This window comes from Antechinus flavipes, chromosome 1, assembly GCF_016432865.1.
Source record: "Antechinus flavipes isolate AdamAnt ecotype Samford, QLD, Australia chromosome 1, AdamAnt_v2, whole genome shotgun sequence".
NCBI classification, from domain to species: domain Eukaryota; kingdom Metazoa; phylum Chordata; class Mammalia; order Dasyuromorphia; family Dasyuridae; genus Antechinus; species Antechinus flavipes.
In genome coordinates, this window is record NC_067398.1 from 612,164,370 (window position 1) to 612,182,950 (window position 18,581).

General features: G+C 35.5%; 1 protein-coding gene across 1 annotated transcript in view; it reads right to left on the reverse strand.

The window, feature by feature from the left end:
* Positions 1 to 18,581, reverse strand: part of SNTB1 (syntrophin beta 1) — a 321,902-nt gene that overhangs the window by 161,114 nt on the left and 142,207 nt on the right. Inside the window, exon 2 of the mRNA XM_051971026.1 lies at positions 15,931 to 16,147. Within this exon, the coding sequence (XP_051826986.1) occupies positions 15,931 to 16,147 (217 nt within the window). The remainder of the gene's footprint in view (positions 1 to 15,930; positions 16,148 to 18,581) is intronic.

The window sequence follows — 18,581 nt, forward strand, 5'->3', positions numbered from 1 at the left end:
ATGAGCCAAGAACTGTGAGAAATTCTAGGATAATGTCTGTTGTTAAGTAGCTTTCATTCTAATAGGAGAAGAAACGTATATAAGGGAACTGAAAAGAGGGAGGGATAGGGTATCAATACAGAAAAATGGTGGCAATATCTGCAAAAACCAGCCAGGCTCCTTCTTCAACATGGAGCTTACATGTTGAATAGCTTACAGGTGAGAAAAGGGGCAGAAAGTGAAGAAAGATAAAGCATAAGACTCATTCACTCACTCACCCATTCAATAAATACCAGGAGTCTATGTAAAGAACTGTAATAGATGCTATGGATACAAGATACTACACACAAAGAACTTAAAATCCAAAAGATTGTTTTAAGACCTTCCCCAATTTAATGACACCCATCATTTCCAGCTATCTTCTGTTCACTTTCAAAAAAATATATTATAATTTAAAAAGGAAACAAACTTCTTTGATTGGCATTCTGACAACACCCAACCATTTTAGCTTCCCTCTCTTGCATTCAAAATTCCAGCCAAAATGGGCTGTAATGTGCACTTCATCCCCCTGGCCATGCCTTGTAAACTTTTACTTCTAAGCCCTGGCTCACTTAATCTATGCTTTACAAAGGAAATATCCTCTTTCTCCCTCTTCAACCTTTTTCATGAAACCTTTTCTTATACTCTTGATCTCTAATGACTTTTCCCCTCAATGTTCATATATTGTTTCACTTTGTATTCCTTAATATAATTATATATCTATATTATATTCATATGTATTTTTATCATCCTATGAAACCACAAGCTTTTTTTTTTTTGAGGATAAGGTTTATAGATTATCTAAACTTTGAATCTTTTACAATCTTTAATTGTTTGTACAAGTTTTTAGATATTTAATACTTCCTAGTTAAGAGGATAATTAGTTATATAATAACAGTATTATCTAAAAGACAAATAATTTTGAAAAACTTAAGAACTCTGATCAATGCAATACTCCAACAAAATTCCCAAGAACCAGTGGTAAAATACAGTAATCAAAGATGCAGAATGAATGAGGATGTAGATAAGAATGTAGAACCATTTTTTAGCCATGGTTATTAATATATTATCCCATATTACATTATATAGGAATTTGTTTCACTTGGATTATACATGCACCACATATATATATATATATATATATATATATACACACACACACATACACACACACATATACATATATATTCTCATATGTGTTACCATTTATTTTTTCTTATCTTTTTTTACAGTGAGGAAGGAAGAGGACAGAAAATAACTAAATGAAAAAAGTAAAATAAATTTAATAAAATTCATTGGATGAGTTAATGTGGGGTATGAAGAAGAGAGAAATTATAAAATTTCTACCTTAAGTGAATACATTAAAAAAGCATTTTCTAAGCACTCATTAGATGCAAACCATTGTGCTAAGTGTTTGGAATACAAATAGAAAATTGAGTCCTACTCTCAAGGAGTTCATATTCTAATAGAGGGAGAAGATACATATAGGAAGTTGCAGTTCCCAACAGAAAGGCTCAGGGATGAAGCTGGAAGGCAGATTATGCATCTTCTTTAGAATTGTTTCCATGAATAAAAACATAAATAAAAAGTAATGATATTTGTAGTGCACTCAATTATAAATCAAGTAACTTCTGATTTGAGTTCTGATACTAAATGGACAGGTGCCATTGTACTTCTCTGGACCCTAATTCTTTCATCTGTAAAATGAAGGGCTTCAATGAATTCTAAAATCTCTTCAAGGTCTATGATCCTATCAAGATCAATCAACATATGATCATGGGGGAAGAAGAGTCAATCTGTTTGAGAATAGTTACTGAGATTTAGACTCAGCATAGATAGCCTAATGGAAAAGTGCCTTAGGTTTTGAAAAAAAAAAATGAGACTGTGGTAATAAGTAAGAAACTGATGCAAGGATTTAAAAATCATCTAGAAAGACCATTGTTGAAGTTGTTAGATTGGTACAGTGGCAAGTAGTCTAGAATTACAGTCACAGAATTAGTATTCAGCCCTAGTTCTGCCATTAATGTCACCTGTCTTGGTGGCCTTTACCTCATTTTTAAAAATGATAGATTGGACTAAAATGGTCTCTGAGATCTTATCTTACTATGAGTCTATCATTTGATAATCCCAGAAATGAATGAGTCCAACTAGAGAATGAGTGCTAAAGTGAATAGAGCATTGGGGATTCCCACAGGATCAAGAGGAAGAAGAGAAATTATAAAGGAAGGACAGTCAATGGTGTTGGAAAGAACCAGTAGAGATTCATGGAAAGCCTAGACAGTGTTTTAAAGAATAGGTCTCAAATGACACCAAGAAACCAAGGAAGATGAAAACTAAAAAAAAAGATCACTGGTTACCTTTAGGCTAGTTCCAAGAAGTAGGAAAAATGTTAGCTAGATTTTAGGACTTTAAAAAAGGAATAAACTGGGAACAGTAGGAGTGTTCAAGAAGCTTGGCAGTGAAAAGTAGAATGATTGAAGAGTGGCCAAAATGGAGGGCAGGATTAGATGAAGCCTTTCTTTAGATAGGGGATCCCTCAGAAACTGGAAAATGAATGCATGCCCATCAATTGGAGAATGGTTGGGTAAATTGTGGTATATGAATGTTATGGAATATTATTGTTCTGTAAGAAATGACCACCAGGATGATTTCAGAGAAGCCTGGAGAGACTTACATGAACTGATGCTGAGTGAAATAAGAAGAACCAGGAGATCATTATATACTTCAACAACAACACTGTATGAGGATGTATTCTGATGGAAGTGGATTTCTTCGACAAAGAGAAGATCAAACTCAGTTCCAATCGATCAATGATGGAGAGAATCAGCTACACCCAAAGAAAGAACACTGGGAAATGAGTGTGAACTGTTTGCATTTTTGTTTTTCTTCCCAGGTTATTTTTATCTTCTGAATCGGATTTTTCTTGTGCAACAAGAGAACTGTTCAGTTCTGCACACATATATTGTATCTAGGATATACTATAACATATTTAACATGTATAAAACTGCTTGCCATCTGGGGAGGGGGTGGAGGGAAGGGAAAAGTTGGAACAGAAGTGAGTGCAAGAGATAATACTGTAAAAAATTACCCGTGCATATGTTCTGTCAATAAAAAGTTATAATAAAAAAAAAGATAGGGGAGCCCTCAATATTATCAAAGGCACACAGTAAGTTATTCATACAGAGAAAACAGATTAAAGATGATATTAATAATAACATAATATAATATTAATAATAACTAGCATTTACAAAACATTTACATTTGATTCTCATAACAACCCTGGGAGACAGGTGCTTTTTATTCTTTAGAAAACTGAGGCAGACTGAGGTTAAATGATTTGTCCAGGCTCACACAGCTTGTACATGTCTGTGGCAGGATTTGCAAAAACCTTCTTTACTCCAAAACTGTGCTGTACCTACTGAACCACTTTGATGATAAAATGGGAAGGGTTCATTATAGGAATAATGGTCTGATGGTGTAAGAATATACAGTGTATATGTGGTGGGGTTTTCTTTAAAGAGTAGAAATAAAACTGGTTCCTCTGGGCCAGAAGGAAAGGATGAGAGGACAAATGTAAAGACAGTGATATGTTGAACACTGAAGCTATATTAAACATAATTTAATCTTTGATGATTCAGAAAATAATTCAGGTTGCTGCTCTGCTTCAGAGTTATGAGCATCAATTACCATTTTTCTGCAGAAGCACAGAAGTGCCAGTTAATAATTCTGACCAAGGCTGGGTTTAGGAAAAATTATGAAATAGGTGAAATTGTTTTCTTCACCACCTCTAATTCTATTTTCTATACTCTATTCTCCCTCTGATATTCTCCTATATGAAAGTCTCCACAGCTTTCCAGTTGCAAAACATCACCCCTAAATCTTCCTTTATAGATTTTACCATATGTTATAGACATCTTTTTTTTTCCTTTGTCTCCTTTCTCCCTGCTAGAATCTTTTCAGCTCCCTTTTATGTGTTGGCTTTCCTCATTAAAATATTAGTTCCCTGAGGATGGGGACCATCCTTCTCTTTGCTTGTATTTATCTCTCCAGTGCCTAGTAGTTTTTGGCATGTATGAAGCACTTAATGTGGTCAATCTTCTTTTGTGCAAATTGAGGGTGGAATATAACATTCCAAGAAAATGGTGCAAGAGTTTAAAAAAATGAATGTTTATATATTGAACTTAGAGGAAATATGGGGTTAGGTTCCTAAAACCACCGAAAACTCTAACCTTTTGCTAAAGATTGATAAAAATGCACTTTTTTGCATAAAACTCTTTATAAAAACACTGATTCTAATAATATGTAGTATTCCTAATACTGTAATCATGAAATAACCTATAAAATGTAATATAAAAAATAAAATTGGTAACATGCAAAACATTTTTCTCACTAGTAATTTTCTATTAACTTAACTAACACTTACTAGCTGTGTGACCCTAGTCCCGTCACTTAAACCAACTGCCTCACTAAAAAAAATTGAACAAAATAGTAACAACCACCATCAAAAAAACCCAAAACAAAACAAACAAAACTCCCACAACTAGTAATTCCCTACAATTATGTGATTTTTTTCCCCCTAAGATCTCAATAAAAATAAACATTGATTTCACACAATATTATGCTTCTGTATACCTTTCTACCTTGGTCCCCTTCTGAAAGACAAGGGAGAGAATACTGGGAAGTTAGTCACTGTTGTTTGGAAGATGTTAAGACTGGAAAGATCTCAACATCACCCTCACCACTCCAAATGAAGAGTAACAAAGCCAGGGAAGCATCTAGTAGGATACAGCTGTTCTACAAACTTGCATACCTCACACCTTTCTTTTTTTCTCTACTACACATAGGTGTGAATGTACAATTGTCAACATGAAAGTGAAAATTAGGTTACTAAGAAAATCACATAAATGCTTGAGTCACAAAAGTTAAATGTACAAATGTGAACTGCAAATATTTTTTTTCCTTCCTAAACATATTTATCCATTGATCTCACTGCCTAAGTATGCTGCTTAATGACCAGCTAGACACTTTGGTACATTTGTAATAAATGCATAGTTAGTGATTCAATGTTTATAGAAGTTCAATTTTTATATGCATATTCACCTATCTATAATATATGTTTTTCAAATGACATCTGTACTTTGACAGATGCCTTTACTTAAAAACATGACTATATATATATATGTATATGTATAAAATCACTGAAAGACTTTTTTCAAATAGACATTGGTTCATTTTATCCAGACATAAGGGCACTGCAGCTCTGATTAATGGAATATTATCTATTAAATAGCTTATTGTTTGAATAATCTAAAGTCATGGACAAAAACTTACATGTTTTCCATAACTTTTTCTTTTACTCTAATACCTTAAAGGTTTGCTTACATTTCCATATCCCAAATATTTCATGACCTAGAAATGTGGACAACCAAATGGTAATTCAAACAAGAGAAGGGGAAGAACTGACAAGGTTTCTCCAACTGGAAGCAGGTAAATAGATAGGAAAGATGGTGGCTGATTATTAATCTCTCCTGATGACTGAATATACACTAAAAAGTCTGAAACTATAGCAAATGTTGCATATGATAGTACTGAGATGGGGAGAAGTTGAATGATTTTCCCAGAATCATACAGCTAGCAAATATCTGAGGCAAGATTTGAACGTAGGTCTTTTCCTATCCCATCCACATACTCTATAAAGCATTCTCTTAGGAGCTCATATTTTGATGGGAGAACCAGTAAACAAACAACTATTTAAAAACAAGATCTAGACAGGATAAACTGGGAGTCATTTCAGAAGGAGGGCACTGTCATTAAAGGGAACTGAAAAAGGCTTCTTTAGAAAGGTAGAATGTAATCTGAGATATGAAGAAAACGAGGGAAGCCAGGAGGCAGAAACAAGTTTCCCCTACTGGCATGGGGAAAAGAAAGAAAAAAAAAGCATGGAGTCAGGAGACAGATCTGATGTCTAAAATGGAAAAAGAATGTAGAGGTCTTTTGATGAGGGTGAAAGAGGAGAGCATAAAAGCTGGCTTGATGTTTAACATTAAAACAACAAAAACCTGAAGATCATGGCAACTAGTCCCATCGCTTCCTGGCAAATAGAAGGAGAAGAAATGGAAGCAGTGTCAGATTTTATGTTGTTGGGCTCAAAGATCACCTCAGATAGTGACTGCAGCCATGAAATTAAAAGATGCTTGCTCCTCAGAAGAAAAGTTATGGCAAATCTGGACAGCACCCTAGGAAGCAAATATATATTAGCTTTCTAACAAAGGTCCATAGGATTCAAGTTATGTTTTTTTCAGTAGCAATGTATGGCTGTGAGAGATAGATTATAAGGAAAACTGAGCTCTGTGGGATTGCTGATTTTAAATTGAGGTACTGAAGAAGACTTTTGAAAGGCTCTTGGACAGCAAAAAGATCAAATCAGTCAATACTTAAAGAAATTAATTCAGACTATTTACTGGAAAGTCAAATACTGAAGATGACATTTCAATACTTTGATTACATACTGATAAGATGGGATTAGATGAAAAAGACCTTGATACTGGGAAAAGATTAAAGGCCAAAGGAAAAGGATGAGATGGATAAATATTATAATGAAAACAACAAACTTGAACTAGGAGACGGAATCTCTTTTTGCTGAATATGAGACTGTTTCCTCATTTGGAAGTAGACATTACCGACAACTTGTGACCTTTGAATTGCTAAGGAGTATTCAATTTTTTTTTTTTTTTTTGCTATGGGTTTGCCCCATAATCTATTCAATTCAACCCAACAAACATTTGTTAAGGGTCTCCTTATGTGCAAATCCCTGTGCCAGGCATTTATAGTATAAAGATGATGATAGAGTTTATAGTCTAGTATAGAGACACAACACATCACCAAAGAACTCCATTGCAAAAGAGAACAAAAATACACGAGAGATGTAAATACCGTCCCATATGAGTGGCTATACCATCTCTTGTCTGGAATATTATAGAAGTCTCTTAATGTGTCTCCCAGGGTCAAGTTTCTCTCCTCTCTGATTTGTCCTATACTCAACTGCCAAAGTGATTCCTCTAAAGTACAGGTCAATTATGTTAGCCCCTGCCTGTCCCTATAAACTCCAGTGACTCTTTGTTACCTCCAGGATCAAATGGAAGCTCCTCTCTTTGGCTTTTAAAGCCCACATGAATCTGGCTTCCAGCATATTTTTTTAAAGTTTTATTACACTCTTTGTCATGTAGGCTATATTAAAACTGGGCTAATCTTCTTATTAAATGTCTATCAAAGGCCAAACTTCATCTCTCATCTGTCTTTATAAAACCTGTTCCCCATTCCCTCCCTCATCTCCACTTCTGAGGATCCCTCCTTTCCTTAAAGAGTCAGCTCAAGGGTCATCTTTTATCTGAAACCTTTTATGATCCACACAACTGCTGATTTCCTCCATCCAAAATTATCTACTTTCATATACCTATATATGTACATTTTGTCTCCCCAATATGATGCAATCTTTGAAGACATGGAATGTTTTGCTTTTGTCACTTAATTTTTCAATTCCCAAGCCCCTCCTTGCCCTCTTCTTACCATGCTCATTGAACTCTATCCCTGCTTGTCAAACTCCTTGTCCCCTTCACCATGGCCTTGGATCTGCTCTTTTATCACACAGCTCTGATAATTAAGCTTTATTCTAATCTTGCTCAGAATCAGATTTCTACCCCACTTGCTGGCCATCTTTTCAATAAGCTAATTACAATGCCATTTGTCATTCTCATTTCTCACCATCATAATCTTTTGCTCTTTCCATGGTCACTAGGCCTTAATAGATGCCATACTACTTCCTGGGCCTCTCCACACTCTATTATCCTGTGCATCCCCCCCTTTGTGTTCCCCTGTATAGGATGTAAATACAATTAATTACATTACAATTAGAATAAAATTATATTAGAGTGTAAATTCTTTGAGAACTGGGATTATCTTGAATGCTTGTGTTTTTATCCCCAAAATTTTTAATACAGACTTGAAAAACATTTGTTGTTTGTATGATTAATATGAGGACTGAGAAGGGAAAGAAAATTTCCTCTTAAAATTTTTTTAATTTTAATTTTTTTTTCAGTTTTATTTTTATTTTCAGTTCCAAATTCCCTCCCTTCCTCTACATTATACATATGAAGTCATGCAAAACATATTTATGCATTTGTCATGTTCTGGGGAGTGGGGTTGGGAAACAAGGGGAAAAAAAGGAAAAAAAATGTGTTTCAAGCTGAGTCTAACATTTGTCTATATGGAGGTGGATAACATTTTTCATCATGTATTTTTTGGAGTTGTAGAAGATTAATGTTATTAAGGTAAATTAATTATTAAGTCTTTTCATACTTGATTACACAATATTGCTGTTACTGTATGTACTGTTCTCCTGGGTCTGCTCACTTTTGTATCAACTTCATATAAATCTTCCCAAGTTTTTTTCTGAAACCATTCCCTTTATCATTTCTTATAGCACAACATTCCAGAACATTCATATACTTGTTCAATCATTCTAAAACTGATGGGCATCTCCTCAGTTTTCATTTCCTTGTCATCATAAAAAGAGCTGCTATAAATATTTTTGTACATGAGTCCTTTCCCTTTTATTTTGAGTTTCTTGGGGGTATAGATCTAATAGCAGTATTACAGATTCATAGGATATGCAAAGTTTTAGGGCATAATTACAAGTTGTTCTCCAGAATGGTTGGACTCCAGCAACAATACATTAGTGTACTTATTTTCCCACATCTGAAACATTATTTTTTTGTATCATTTTAGTTAAGTTGATAGGTATGAGTTTTCCTCAATGTTGTTTTAATGTGTATTTCTCCAATAATGATCGATTTAAAGCACTATTCTATATGATTATTTGATTTCTTCTGCCTGCTCATATCCTTTGACCATTTGGGAAATTTATAAATTTGGTTCGGCTCCCTACATAATTGAGAAATGAGACTTTTACCAGAGAAACTTATTGTATCTTTCCCAGATTCTTGCTCTCCTTCTAATTTTGGCTACATTGGTTTTGTTTGTGTAAAAACTTTAATTTTATGTCATCAAAAGTATTAATTTTATTTATTTTCTATCCTTTGGTAATAAACTCTTAACCTGATAGGTAAAATCTTCCATGCTCCCTTAATTTGTTTATATCATCTATCATGTGTGAATCTTACAACCCTCTTTTTAAATTACCTTAGTATGTAATGTGAGATACTGATCTGTGTTTAGTGCGTCACTTTCCAGTTTTTTCAATAGTTTGTCAAATAATGAATTCATGACTCAATAACTAGGATTTTTTTTTAATACTATTTTTTAGTATTTTTCAAATACTAAGTTACCTTGCTCTTTTACTTCTATGAAATACTCCCCCCTTTCTTCTTTTCCCTTCTCCTTTCTTTCAGCTTCTTTCTCACCTTTCCATTCTTTTTCTGAGATCATCCCAACATAATAGATTCACATCCATACCCTCTAAATGCCCTTATGATGATAAATTCTTAGCAGTTATATGTATCATCATCCTAAATGGGGATGTAAACAATTTAACACTGTTAAATCCCTTATGATTTCTCAGTCATTTTTACCTTTTCTTCTCTTGAGTATCATTGTTTGAATGTCAAATTTTCAATTCAGCTCTGGTCTTTTCATTTAAAAAATGCTCAAAAGTCTTCTATTTCACTAAATATTCATTTTTCCTGTAGGATTTTTGCTGGGTTGATTATGCTTCATTGTAATTCTAATTCCTTTGCCTTTCAAAATATTATATTTCAAGCCCTTTGCTCTTTTAATGTGATAGTTGCTACAGCTTGTGGGATCTTAACTGTGGCTGCATGATGGTTGAATGGCTGCTTTTAGTATTTTGTACTTGACCTGGAAGCTGATGAATTTGGCCATAACATTCCTGGGTGTTTTCATTTGGAAATTTCTTTTAGGAGACGAAGAATGCATTCTTCAAATTTCTGTTTTGCCTTCTTTTTGAAGCTGTCTAAAGTTTATCTGAAGATGCCTATAATTTCTTGAAATTTAATAACTAGGGTCTTTTGTTAATTGTGGCTTTTTCCTCAATCTATTTTCCAGGTCAGTTGTTTTTTCCTATAAGATATTTCACATTTTCTTCTATCTTTTCAGTTTTTTAAACTTTGTTTTATTGCTTTTAATGTTCCATGGAGTCATTAGCTTCTACCTGCCCAATCTTAATTTTAAAAAATAACTTTTTATTTTTCCCTAATCACATGTAAAAACAATTTTTCACATGCTTTTTTAAAAATAGGATTCTCTCCCTCTCTTTCCTGCTGTTTTCTTGAAACTTTAAGCAATCTGATATAGGTTATACATGTGCAATCATAAAATATATTTCTAAATTAGTCATTTGTGGAAGAAAATTCAAAAAGAAGGAAGAAAGGAGGAGAGGAAGGGAGTGAAGGAGGAAGAGAGGGAGGGAGGGAGGGAGGAGAGAGAGAGAGAGAGAGAGAGAGAGAGAGAGAGAGAGAGAGAGAGAGAGAAACAGAGGGAAGAAGGAAACAGGGGAGGAAGGGGAGAAGGAATGAAAGTAGACAGGATGTTTTTATCATATGTCCTTTGAGATAGTCTTGGATCATTATATTGCTGAGAATAGCTAAGTCATTCACAGTTATTCATTGCACAATATTACTGTTACTGAATTCAATGTTCCCCTGGCTCTGCTCATTTCCCTTTGCACCAGGTTTTCTGAAATCAGCCTGCTTGTTATTTCTTATGGCACAATAGTATTTCATTAAAATCACATACTATGACTTGTTCAGCCAGTAACCAATTGATGGGCATCATCTCAATTTCCAATTCTTAACCACCACAAAAAGAGCTGCTATAAATACTCAAACTTCCTTTTATTTTTCCTTTTTTTAAAAAATAAATTTTATTGGAATACAGATCTACTAGTGGTATTGCTAGATGAATAGCTATGCACAGTTTTACAGTCCTTTTGGACAAAAGTTCAAAATTGCTTTCCAGAGTGGTTGAATCAGTTCACAACTCCATCAAGCATTAATTTCCCAATTTCCTATATTCCCTCCAACATTTTCTTTTTCTTTCATATTAGCCAATCTGGTTGGTGTGAGTTGGTATCTCAGGGTTGTTTCAGTTTTTATTTCTCTAATCAAAAGTGATCTAGAATATTTTTTTCATATGGTAAATAACTTTGATTTTTTAATGCCTGAAAACTGTCTGATTATATCCTCTAACCATTTATCAAGTGGAGAATGACTTATAGTCTTATAAATTTGAAGCTGTCTATATTTGAGAAATGAGGGTTTTATCAGAGATACTTGATGTTAAAAAATTCCCCCATCCCAGTTTTCTGTATTCCTTCTAATTTTGATTACGATTGGTTTTGTTGTAGAAACCCTTTTAAATTTAATATAATCAAAATTATCCACTTTACAATTCATAATGCTCTTTATCTCTCCAGTATTAATTTTAAGGGGTTATTTTCTTAAGTGAAGTTTTGTGACTCTTTTATCATTTGACAAATTTCTATTTTTAAGAAGTTATTTTCTTCAGCATTTTTATACATCTTTTTCCATTTGTCCAGTTCAGATTTTCAATGAGCTATTTTCTTCAGCATCTTTTGATGCTTCTTTGCCAGGCTGCTAATTCTTTTTCCATAATTTTCTTGAATAACTCATTTCTTTACCCTATTTTTAACTTTATTGCTCTTATTTGACTTCTAAGAAATCTTTTCTGTTTTTTTTTTTAACTCTTTTTCTTTAGTTATTCTAGAAATTCTTTTTTGGGCTTTGCCTGACCTGCAATTTTCTTTGAAGCTTTGCTTATAGATCTTTTCAAGTTGTCTTCTGAGTTTTTGTCATATCATAATATGGTCAGGTGTCTTTCATGTTTACCTGCCACTTTAATAGTTTAATAGGGCCCTGTAAAATTTTGTTGCTTCCAAAGTAGTTTGATGAATGAAGAATTCTCTTCACTGCCTTCTTGGTCATCCTTCTAGTCTCTAGATACCTGATCCCTCCCCACTATGACCACTGCTCTCTCTTCTTGGAATTTCTTGGACCAGACCTGTTTAATAGACAACAGAGCCACTAAATGGTTCTAAAGGCTAGTACAAGAATCCTATGGGATCTCTTTCTATACAGCTGTAAAGTACCGTTATAATCCATAGGATCTAGGTGACTCCCTATTGCTGCTGTTGCTGTATTTGCTGGTACCACATCTGTTCCACCATATGCCTTTGGTCACTCTGTTCTCTGGTGTTTGTAGACATCTCTTTTTGTCTTCCTAAGCTACTTTGGGCTAGAAAAATAGCTCACTGTGACTTTTATTGGATTTTTCTGCACAGAATTTAGTCTGGGGCACTTTTAGCTTGATGTGGAGGAAATGTGTTGGGGGAGTTCAGGAAAATTCTGACTACTCTCCACCACAATTTCTAATTTAGAAGTGCTGGCAAAGCTGATTCTTCTTCTTCTTCTTTTTTTTTTTTTTTCTGAGGCAATTGGGGTTAAGTGACTAGCCTGGGGTCACACAGCTAGGAAGTGTTACATGTCTGAGACCAAATTTGAACTCAGGTCCTCCTGACTTCAGGGTCTGTGCTCTATCCACTGTGCCACCTAGCTGCCCCCTGGCGCAGCTTCTTAAAGAAGGTAACATTGGGTCTTGAAGGCCAGGTAGGATTTTCACAGGTAGCAGAAGAAGGAAGAGAAGGAACCCTAAGCACCGAGAATGGTGGTACTAATCAGACTTGTCCAGGAGAAGATGGACAATCCAATTTGGTTAGAGAGTAGAGTTCAAAAAGCAGATTAAAGTGAAATAAAGTTAGGAAAGAAGACTGTCACCAGCCTGTGGAAGGCTTGCAGGGGCAGGTTTAGGATTTTAGAATTTATTCAATTAGAAATAAGTCTGATTGTCCATTTTGGAGTCACTGATTCTCATAAAGGTCTCTTAAAATTCAAATATGTTACTTAGGAGGAATAATGCCATATCACATTAGTATCTCATATGTATTAACACAGATTAATTGATCAAATCTGAAACCTTGGAAAGGGAGCTTCAGGATATGGGACAAACTTGCATGAGGATGGGGAAGAAGTTTGGAACTGTCCAGGACAAAAGTTCAGACCTGAAATGTCCAAGTAAGATACCTGAATGGCTTGGGATCTACATAGCCCGGCAACCTCCCTCCCCTCAACCTCTATGTTTGCAAAAAAGAAAGAGAATCGCACTGAGTGGAAGAAAACTCAGCTGACTTCACAGTTTTTCGTACCTCTGGCCCTGCTTATGTGTTCCTACCCACATGGCTTTGCTTCTATTCTTTTCCCTTGCTTCACTGACTGATCCCTGTAGAGATATAATGAACAATAGTGAAGAGGGTGTTGGGAGGGGGGGTGGTGAGGGAAGGACAAGGCGTGTAAAAATGCAGCTTCTAATCCAATAAATATGTGTTGAGACTCAGAGGGGGTTCAAGCAGGATCTTTGGAGCTAGTGTATGAAGAGAAGAACAAAAGGAACATTGATCTAGGGTGTTGAGATGGCAACTTTCCCCCTTCGTATGCCCCATTGGCTCTCATTGTCAGCAACTGTGAAAATAGCCAATTATTTAGTCTGCTGGTGTGATGCAGCTGTCCCACACATGTTACAAATAAGGGCCAGTGAGCTGTTCCTATTTTTAGCATTTTAATGCAGATGCAAAGGTCATATAAATTCCCCATTTGCTGACTGTTTCTCCCCCACCCGCACCCCAATCTCCCTCCTTTGCCTGAGTCAATGTCTTGAATAGCTATCTTGGCCTGTTAAGATGAATTTGGAAATCCTGACAAAAAGAAAAAAAAACCTCCTCAATTCACTTATTTTCATTTCTGGCTGACCTCCCTGTGCCTTCTTTGAATTGGCTGATATCATTATCTAGTGACATGGACTCCTGCTCAAATTCTTCTAGAGATACCACGCCACATGAGAATTATAGGCAAAACCCTCTGCCCCAGAAAGGGAATTCTAGCATCTACACCAGGAATTCTTAACCCTTTGAGAGTCTGCAGACCCCCCAAGGAGTCTCAATATTTTTCAACAGGTCCATGAAATTAGATGGAATGAATATAGATAGAGAGGTAGAGAGGTAGACAGATAAATAGATATGTATATATGTATATGTTGATGGTGCACTGGATTTGGAGTCAGGAAGACATCTTCCTGGGTTCAAATATGGCCGTAAACACTAATTAACTGTGTGATATGAGGCAAATCACTTAACATTGTTTGCTTTGATTTCCTTATCTATAAAATGAGTTAAAGAAGGAAATGACAAACCACTCCAACATCTTTGCCACGAATACCCCAGATGGGGTCACAAGGAGTGGCACATGACTGAAATGATGAAACAACAAAACTGAAGCTGAACACTTTCTCAATTATTTAAAAATATTGTGACAAGGGGTCCCTATAAGATCTCCCAGACTAACAAAGGGGTCTCTGACGCACAGAAGTAAAGAATCCTTAATCTAGACAAACTCCCTCATTTTAAAAAAGGGAAACCAGATGTTCCTGGACACAACATAACACTTGCTTAAGAGAAAGATAATAGCAGAGCCAGGGTAAAAAGTCTGGTTCCACTATATGCCACGGTCTGGGCATGAGATGACAGTAATGTTTCCCTTTTATCTGCTGCTTTACAGCCATGCTCTCAATTGATCCTTGTAACTACCTTGCAAGGAAGGCACTATTATTCCTCTTTGTTGTTGTTGAGTCATTCCCGACTCTTCACATTTAGGGTTTTCTTGGCAAAGATACTGGAGTGGTTTTCCATTTACTTCTCTAGTTTGTTTTACAGATGAGGCAAACAGGGCTAAGTGACTAGGGCAGGGTCACACACAGATATATATTGTCAGGCTGAATTCATGTCTTCTGGACTTCAGGCTCAGAGATCTAACCACTATACAACTTAAGATGCCATAGGGAGAAGGAAACTGAGAACCATCAAGATGAGGAAATTTTTCATTATCACAGAACAGAAAGTAGCTGAGGCAGTCATTGTCACTCTAAGTCTAGCCCTTTCTCCCCTAAGCCGTGCAGTAACATTCTACTCTGTCCCCTACCAAATAGATTAAAGTAAAATTATTTATTTCATATATACTTAAGATTATAGCTTCATAGATTAGAGCTAGGAGGGACCTTAGAGGTCTTCTAGACTAACTCACTCATTTTACAGGGGAAGATGATGTTAATTGGCCTGACCAAGGTCATGAGTAGTAAGTATCAGAGATAAGGTTTGAACCCAGATTTGCTGACTCCAGAGGAAATGGTCTTTTCACTTATGTTTGTCCTTGATATCTCCTTAGAATATGAGCTCCTTAAAGATAGGAACTATTTTGTTTTTGTATCAGTATTCCCTGCACTTAACAGACTACCTTGCACATCAAACATTTATTGATTAATTAATAAATGCATATATTATATCAGTATTCTAGATTAGTTAAAAACTAAAAACAATACAAATTTTTTTTGGGGGGAGTCAAGAGGAATAGAAAGAATACTGACTCTAGAGACAGAATATCTGGACTCATCTTCTTCCTTTTACATTTCCTTTGTATCCTTAAGGAATCCTCTTAACATCTTTTTGAGCCTCAGTTTCCTCATCTATAAGATGAGCCAATTAGATCACATGACTTCCCTTTTAGCTTTAGAGCTATGATCCTTCATCAGTTGTTTGAAACACTGCAAAGTCAGGGCCTAGGGAAATGAGATACATCTCCCTTCCCTGAGCTGGGCCCTTCTCTGCAACACTTGAGAGCATTTGCTGGAAACCCACAAGGATTTCTAGGATGCCAGCCATACCTCCTGAATGCCCACAGTGCCCTTTCAATCCAGGAGCTGGATGGCAGCTAGGATAGAAAGCAGTAATAAAACAGAAAAACCAGGCTAGCTTACCTGTCTTCGGGGTCATTCAGAGCCATGTTTCGAGTCACGTAGCACATTTTGAGCGGGATGCATTTTTTGTCTCGGTGAAATGAGAGGGGGAGTGGTGAGAGTGGATCTGAGTTGGTGCTTCCTAATCTCGGGGATTCGGGTGGGGGAGTCTCCCACCCAATCTCTGATACTGGAGAACCCTTTTTCACGTAGGGAGTTGCTTCTCGCATGTACTTCACTACAAACAGAAAGACAAAATTTAAGAGAAAAAAAATGTAAGCATCAACAATCATTACAGAATCAGAGGCTACAAGAGCTGCTGTAATGAGGGAAAATCCTACTAGATTTCTGGGCATCCATTTAGCAAAGACAGTATAATGCAGAGGAAGTAAAACCAGAATGGTGAAGGGCATCGAGCTCATGCTACATAAGGATGATAGATTAGTAGAAAAAACTGGGGTTGTTTAGACTGGAGAAGATAAGACTCTGATGGCACATGATAACAATCAAGTATTTGAAGGCATATCCTTTGGAAGAGGGATTAAATTTGTTTTATTCGGTCTCAGAAGCAAAACCATGAGCAACATGTAGAAATTGCAAAGGGGCAAATTTAGGTTCCATGTCAGGAAAAAATGATTTCCTAATAATTAAAGCTGTTTCTAAAAATTAGAACAGGCTACTTTGGGAGAGAGGGGATTTCACTTTTGGACATCTTTAAGCAAAGTTTGCCTTTTTTTCCCCCTGAGAAATGAATTAAAGACAATTGAGATCCCTTCTAAATCTGACATTCTGTGATTTTCAAATCTTGTGATTTAGACTCACAGAATTCAGGTTTGAAAATTGTTTCTACCCTGTATTTTACCCTTATGACATTGGACAATTCATTTAAAATGTCTAGACCTTGCTTGCCATGTTTGTAAAATTAGGATATTTGTACTAGTCTCTAAGATTTCTTCTAACTCTAAATCTGCTCCTATGATCCTGCAATCCTAGAGATCATTTGGTCCAATCTAGGTCAAACCCCACCTTCTGCCCCAACCTCCATTTTAAAAAGGAGAAAGTTAAGAAATGAAGTGACTTGCCCAAGATCACATAAAGGTAACTCATCTATTAAACACTTATAATGTACCAGTTAACTATGCTAAACACTGAAGATTCATTTTTTTAAAGTAAAACTAACAAAGAAACAAACAATTTTTAATGGTTCTTGCCTTCAAGGAACTCATGTACTAATGGTATGAATGATATGCAAATAATCATGTATATACAAGATGTACAAATGTAGATGGAAAGTAATCTCAGAAGGAAGGGATCAAGGAAGCTGTATGAATTGGGAGAATGGGAAAAATCTAGGCAGCCTTCTATTCCAACCCATGTGAGTGATCTTTGTTTGAAGTAAAGGGTATCCCACTACTTCCCAAATCAATCCTCTCAACTTCAGGAGAATTATAATCATTAGGTAGTTTTTAATTTTCCTCCTGGGCAGCTAGGTGGTACAATTGGATACTAATAGAAGGCCTAGAATCAGGAAGATCTGAATTCAAATCTGAACTCACTTACTATGTGATCCTAGGAAGTCACAAACCCTATTTGCCTCAGTTCCTCATCTATAAAATAGAAATACAATGGAGAAGGAAATGGCAAATAAAAATATCTAAACCCCAAACATAAAATTGGACATAACTGAACAACAACAAAGCCTTTTCTTAAAAGTCTAAATTTGTCTCTCCAAAGTTTATTCTCAGTGCTTTTAATTTTAAGCTCTGGTATCAAGAACAAATTTAATCCTTCTTCTAAATAATAAAACTTCAAATACTTGAAGATATCTGTATATGTTGATTCTCCTGTAGGATCACTAATCATATGAGAATTTGAAAATATGGTTCTACAGGCTCTTGGTGCTTTACAAATAAAGATAGCAATTAGATTCCCAGTAATAAGCTCTTCTTTATCCAACTTCAGGGGCAGCTGAAACTGGGCCTAAAGTCAGTAAGATTCAGCTTTGTGAGTTCAAATTCAGACTCAGATCCTAGGTAGCTGTGTAACAGCAGACAAACCATTTAATCCTATTTGCCTCAGTTTCCTCATCTATAAATGTGCTGAAAAAGGAAATGGCAAACCACTTCAATACCTTTGCTAAGAAAACCTAAAAATATGGTCACAGAAAGTCAGACAGGGCTGAAAAATGACACAATAACAATTTAGCTGTCAACTCTTTTACCTTGGAGGCTCCTTTTGAAGTCTGAGGTTCCATAATTCTATGGATACATGTAGAAAAGTTAACTTTGTTTTTAATGCCGATTCCTCTAATAATCTTCTGACCAAATACTTTACAACTCTAGTCAAAATGAATTGCTTCAACATGACAAATATGGAAATATGTAAGAATGTACATGACAATCATCCATCACTATTTTGAAGGACTTATGATGAAAAATCCTATTCATACCTAGAGAAGGAGGTGATTGTGTCTGACACAGATTGAAGCATTCTCTCTTTCTCTTTCTTTTTAACTTAATTTTTCTTGAGGGTTTTTGTTTTCATTAGAGTGGGAGATATATGTTTTCTTTCACAACCTGACTTTGTGGAAATGATTTGCATAGTGATTTCTTAACTGTGAGTGGGGATGGATAAAGGAGAGAATCTAGAACTCAGAAATCTTAAAAACAAAT